We start from the raw sequence: 4,820 nt of genomic DNA, 5'->3' as shown, positions 1-4,820 counted from the left end.
ACACACACACAGTCACTTTAATCAGTCTAAATAAGCTCTTTTTGCACTACAAATCATTATATCTGCACTGTTGTTTACTTCACTGGTTTGCACTCTATCTGCCATGTGCTGTGTGCTGCTTTATATATATTTTTAAATATTTTTTTTACATTTTACCTTATTTGTATATTTGTATAGTTGTATTTTATATTTAATCTGTATCTATCTGTATTTATGTTCTACTGTTAGTGTTATCTGTATGCACCAAGGGTCTGAGAGTAACGCAATTTCAATTCTCTGTGTGTATGTGCTGTACATGTGGAAGAATTGACAATAAAGCAGACTTGACTTGACTTGACTTGACTTGATTAGAAGTACACTACCTGAATGGTCCATAGTAGCATGAGGCAAATTTAGCACTGTAGCTCAGCACTGACGCCTAAGAAAGGAAAAGGAGATTGAGTCAGTATCTGCTGTATTCAATTTAACACTTTTGTTTGCAACCAGAAGTGAAATTTCTCTCAACCTTGTTGCCAAGCTCATTGGCGATTAGAGCTTGCTTAATGGCTGCAATTCGTCCATCCATCATATCTGAAGGGGCGATGATATGGCATCCTAGGGGGAGAAAAAAGCATTGACAGAATGTGATGAAGATGACATCTTTAGACCTATTACTCAAAAATGCACATATTATGTGTAATTGTCTACAGATGAATAGAATTTAGAACTAACCTGCTCGAGCATAAGCCAGAGCTACTTCAGCCAACCTCAAACAGCTTGCAGCATTATCCAAGCTGCCATCTTCATGCAGGATTCCTTAAAGGTGCCATAGAGAAAGTCACAAATCATACACTATGGTAGTATCACCGTAAAGAGTTTATTTAAAAATACCTGGCAATTAATTATTTGATTATTTTTAAAGGTGTAATTTGATGTTTCACTGGCAGTTACAACAGTGGTCTTGGGCTCTATACATGGATGCTGCATCATGCTTAAGTAATGCTTTTGGTTAAAAATGTGAATGGAATGAAAAATAAGAAATTATAAGCCAGTAGTGTTCAGATGGTCATGTGATCTCAACATGGCAGCCACCATTATAGGGAGTCTTCATCTCATGTGAATCTTTTATTTTTTTAAGTACTATTTGCTAAAAAAAAATTTGGAATGCGCAATATTGATTATTGGTAGCATATTAGTTATTAGCCAATATTAAAGATTTATTTGCTTATTGTTTGTTGGTTTGTTAATGTTAATTTCCCCTATTTTTACATTTTGATTGCCTTTGCTATGATCAAACACTTCTTTAAGTAAATTTGTAAAAACAATTATAGTTTAATAGCACTGTTAAATGTATGTTTATAATCTTAATGTTTCTTTAGAATTTTAAACTGAATTATTATTATTTTTCATACTGTGCATTACAATGTTATGATGTTATAATTTTCACCTGATGCATTTTAGCAAAGTAGAATAGAAATTTTAATATCAATTTTTGGTAGTGATCCATAACATGAAATGGCTTACAATATTGGCCATTTCAATTGAAAAACAAAACAAAACAAGGAAACAGATCCAGTACTGAAACTAACCACAGTGGCCATGAAAGGTGTAGGGGCAAAGGCACACATCACAGGCCAACACAAGATCAGGGAATGTGCTCCTCAGTTTCTTCACAGCCAGCACTGCAGGAGTGTCATCTGTGTCCGCCCCAGAGCCCCTCTCATCCTAAGAAAACAAACAAGAAGACAAAACAATCTAGGGCTGTCGATTTAGTGTTCATTTAATTAGTTCATTTAATCAATTAGTTATGGAAAAAATAACACATTGAAATTATTAATGCATTTAAAGGACATGAAACCCCCTGTTTCAGCACCGGTTAGTTTCCACTACAGTTTTGAAAAATGCTGCAAATGTGAGTGTGGTGTGCTGCAGAGTGGAGGAAAGAAGGGGAGACAGACAACACAACAGCGTCTTTGGATTCAGACAGTTTTATTTCACTCTCACTGAGTTAAAAGCATCAAGGCATGCTGTGATTCACTATTACACTGAACAAAATTAACATATATTTTACACAAATACACACATCCCATGAGAGTTCTAATTTAATACACAAATAAATGAACAGGCAAAAAAATTGTGAAGATATTTTGAAGAATATTGTTAACCAAATTTTTTTGGTTACAATTGACTTTCATTGTATGAACAAAAAAAAAAAAAGTATGTTCCATAAAAGAGAGTCATACAGGTTTGAAACAACAAAGTAAATGACAACAGAATTTTCATTTTTGGGTGAGCTATCCCTTTCATTCCCATTTAAAATCCATTAATCTCATGGAATTATTTATGCAATTGTAATTGCAGTGTGAATGCATTCATGCTACATCTTTGCTGCAGTAAACGGTCTGATTCAGATGCAGCTTCTGAAAAAAAAATATGGGCATTGTAGCCTAAAACTTTATGTGTAATAAATTCTATGTTGAATTGAATAAAATCTTTCTTTCTAAAGCTATTTTTTGTAATGTCTATTTGATGCCTCTCTCATTTAACACAATAATGACATTAAGTTCTCTTTTGGGGGTAAAGTGTTAGTCAAATTTGACGTGCAATTAATTAAATTAATCACCAAATTGTGTAATTAATTTGATAAAAAATGTTAATAGCTTTACTGCTCTACTTTCTTCATAATATACTATGACTTACGTTATTGACGACAATATTACTGAAACTTTAATGTAAATGAAATATAACTAAAACTTCGCACCGACCTTCGCAACTTTTGCAGGAACTCCAAAAATCAGCACACACTTCAGGCCTTTATCCACAAGGGGACGAAGTAAAGCCTCTATCTTATTTACACCATATCTGAAAAATACACAAAAACATCATATTTCATAACTTGACTAAGACGTCTTAACAGTACTATGGCATTTGTTTTTTCTACAGTATATACGTATGATACACTAGGGTTATGTGCAGTTCTAAGCACAAGTTTCAGGATATTCGCCATTTTCTTCTAACAGCAGCTGCAATGACATTAACAATTGCCAAATGGCTCTTTAATTTAGAAGATGGGACTTCCTTTACAAGAGCTGCCATATTGGGAGTTGCATTCATAGTAATATTGATGAAACATCTTTGTATGGCATGGTCTTTTAAGTTAAATTCAAAATGCTGTTTATTACTAAATGTTAACAGCTGCACAATGTGCATTGTTTTACATAGTAGTTAGTTTTTAAAAGTATGCAGTCACCAGAATGACAGTATTCCATTCTGAAGACAATCTATATTAGGCCTACATGACAAAATAACCAGACCTCTTTGACAACGACTACTTGTGCTATGCAAAGGGGACATAACCACCAAGAATAAACGGATCCTTGGTTTATCTTTGTGCTTTGTTGGCTACCTCCAGCTCCACCCTGCCAGAAGCTTATCTCAGAACAGCAGCCCAAACTTTAAATGCATACATCTTTGTTATATCAATCAAACACATCTTGTACATTTAAAAAAAAAAAAGTTTACTTATTGTCTATAATCTTCCTTATAGGGTCTCTTAAGAAAATCTTATTTAAATATTAAGAATCCAAAATTAAGATAACTGAAAGAAAAATCATTAAACTAATATATGAATTAATTCACATCATTTAAATATATATATATATATATATTAAGTTTGAAGTCCAGATCTGAATCAAATGATTCGCGATACGCGCTTTGAAGTCCCGATCTGAATCATTCGTAATACGCGATCCGATTGGAGCAATTCAAAACAGTGAATCATTTTGCGACGCAATGGTTTAACTGATTCAGAAAGCTCCGTTGATACTGTAAAATTTATGTTCTTTGCTCACTTTCCTATATAATTTATTCGTTGTTTGAATAACCGTTGAAATGAATTAATCGGCCTAATGTTTTTATTAAATAGTGATCACGTTAAATAGCCTACAGTTTCAGTCATATTAAAAACATGACACACATGATCTGGTACTTGTTTAAAAACACGGGTGTATGATGTGCTTTGTTAACAGATTACACTAACATTATACTTTAAAGCCTTGCTCTGAAAAAAAAAAGTTTTCAAAATCACCCCCCAACCCCCCACCCCCTGCTTTTTTCACAAATCGCACCCTGTATATATAATAGTATATAAGTTTATCAAGAACTACAAATTAAACTCTGGTTCCAAACCTGCTACCGCCTATCAAGTGACAGCTTAATTTAGGCTAAAACGTACCCATTCTGGCACATTTTAATTTTATTAGACCTTTTAACCTAAATATTTATTTAATTTCTATGTTTATTTAATGCATACTGATAGAAAGTAAAGTAACGAAATTACACAATTCAGGATTTTAAACAGTATTCATATATGTCCTGAGCCAGACAAACAACTTTCTGAAAGTTAAAGTCCTCTTGATACTTTGCTTAAAGGGGTCCTATTATGCTTTTTCACTTTTTGAATTTTAGTCCGTGTGTAGTGTGTATGTTTGGGCATAAAAAAGATCTACAGAGTTACAAATCTCAAAGTCCACTACAAAGGGAGATATTTCGTTTTAAAAAAAATCCCTTTTCAAGAACTACAACGAACGGCTCATTTGAACTACAGCGTTGGTTTCCCAGGTTAAATAATTCCCGCCTACGAAAATTCGAATGGTTGGGGGGTGGGGAGGGGCGAGGTCGTGGTGCATCAGACAAGATGACGACGAAGAAGTGCTGCTGTAGCCTCAAGTTTTCGCAAGTTATTACACATGCACCTGAATAATTATGTATGTAAATATGTATGTTACAATTATGAAAACGTTTTTATAATAAATTGCTGACAGTACAATACTGGACAATGA

General features: G+C 33.6%; 1 protein-coding gene across 1 annotated transcript in view; it reads right to left on the bottom strand.

The window, feature by feature from the left end:
- Positions 1–4,820, bottom strand: part of LOC107697986 (delta-aminolevulinic acid dehydratase-like) — an 18,162-nt gene that overhangs the window by 10,135 nt on the left and 3,207 nt on the right. Inside the window, exons 4-8 of the mRNA XM_016498895.1 lie at positions 2,745–2,841; positions 1,569–1,704; positions 712–795; positions 506–594; positions 363–418 (exon numbers count right to left, since the gene is read on the bottom strand). Of these exons, the coding sequence (XP_016354381.1) occupies positions 363–418; positions 506–594; positions 712–795; positions 1,569–1,704; positions 2,745–2,841 (462 nt within the window). The remainder of the gene's footprint in view (positions 1–362; positions 419–505; positions 595–711; positions 796–1,568; positions 1,705–2,744; positions 2,842–4,820) is intronic.

The sequence above is a fragment of the Sinocyclocheilus anshuiensis genome, unplaced genomic scaffold (genome assembly GCF_001515605.1).
Source record: "Sinocyclocheilus anshuiensis isolate Anshui unplaced genomic scaffold, SAMN03320099.WGS_v1.1 scaffold2152, whole genome shotgun sequence".
NCBI classification, from domain to species: Eukaryota; Metazoa; Chordata; class Actinopteri; order Cypriniformes; family Cyprinidae; genus Sinocyclocheilus; species Sinocyclocheilus anshuiensis.
The sequence above is the reverse complement of the archived record's forward strand: the minus strand, read 5'-3'. Positions and strand labels throughout refer to the sequence as shown.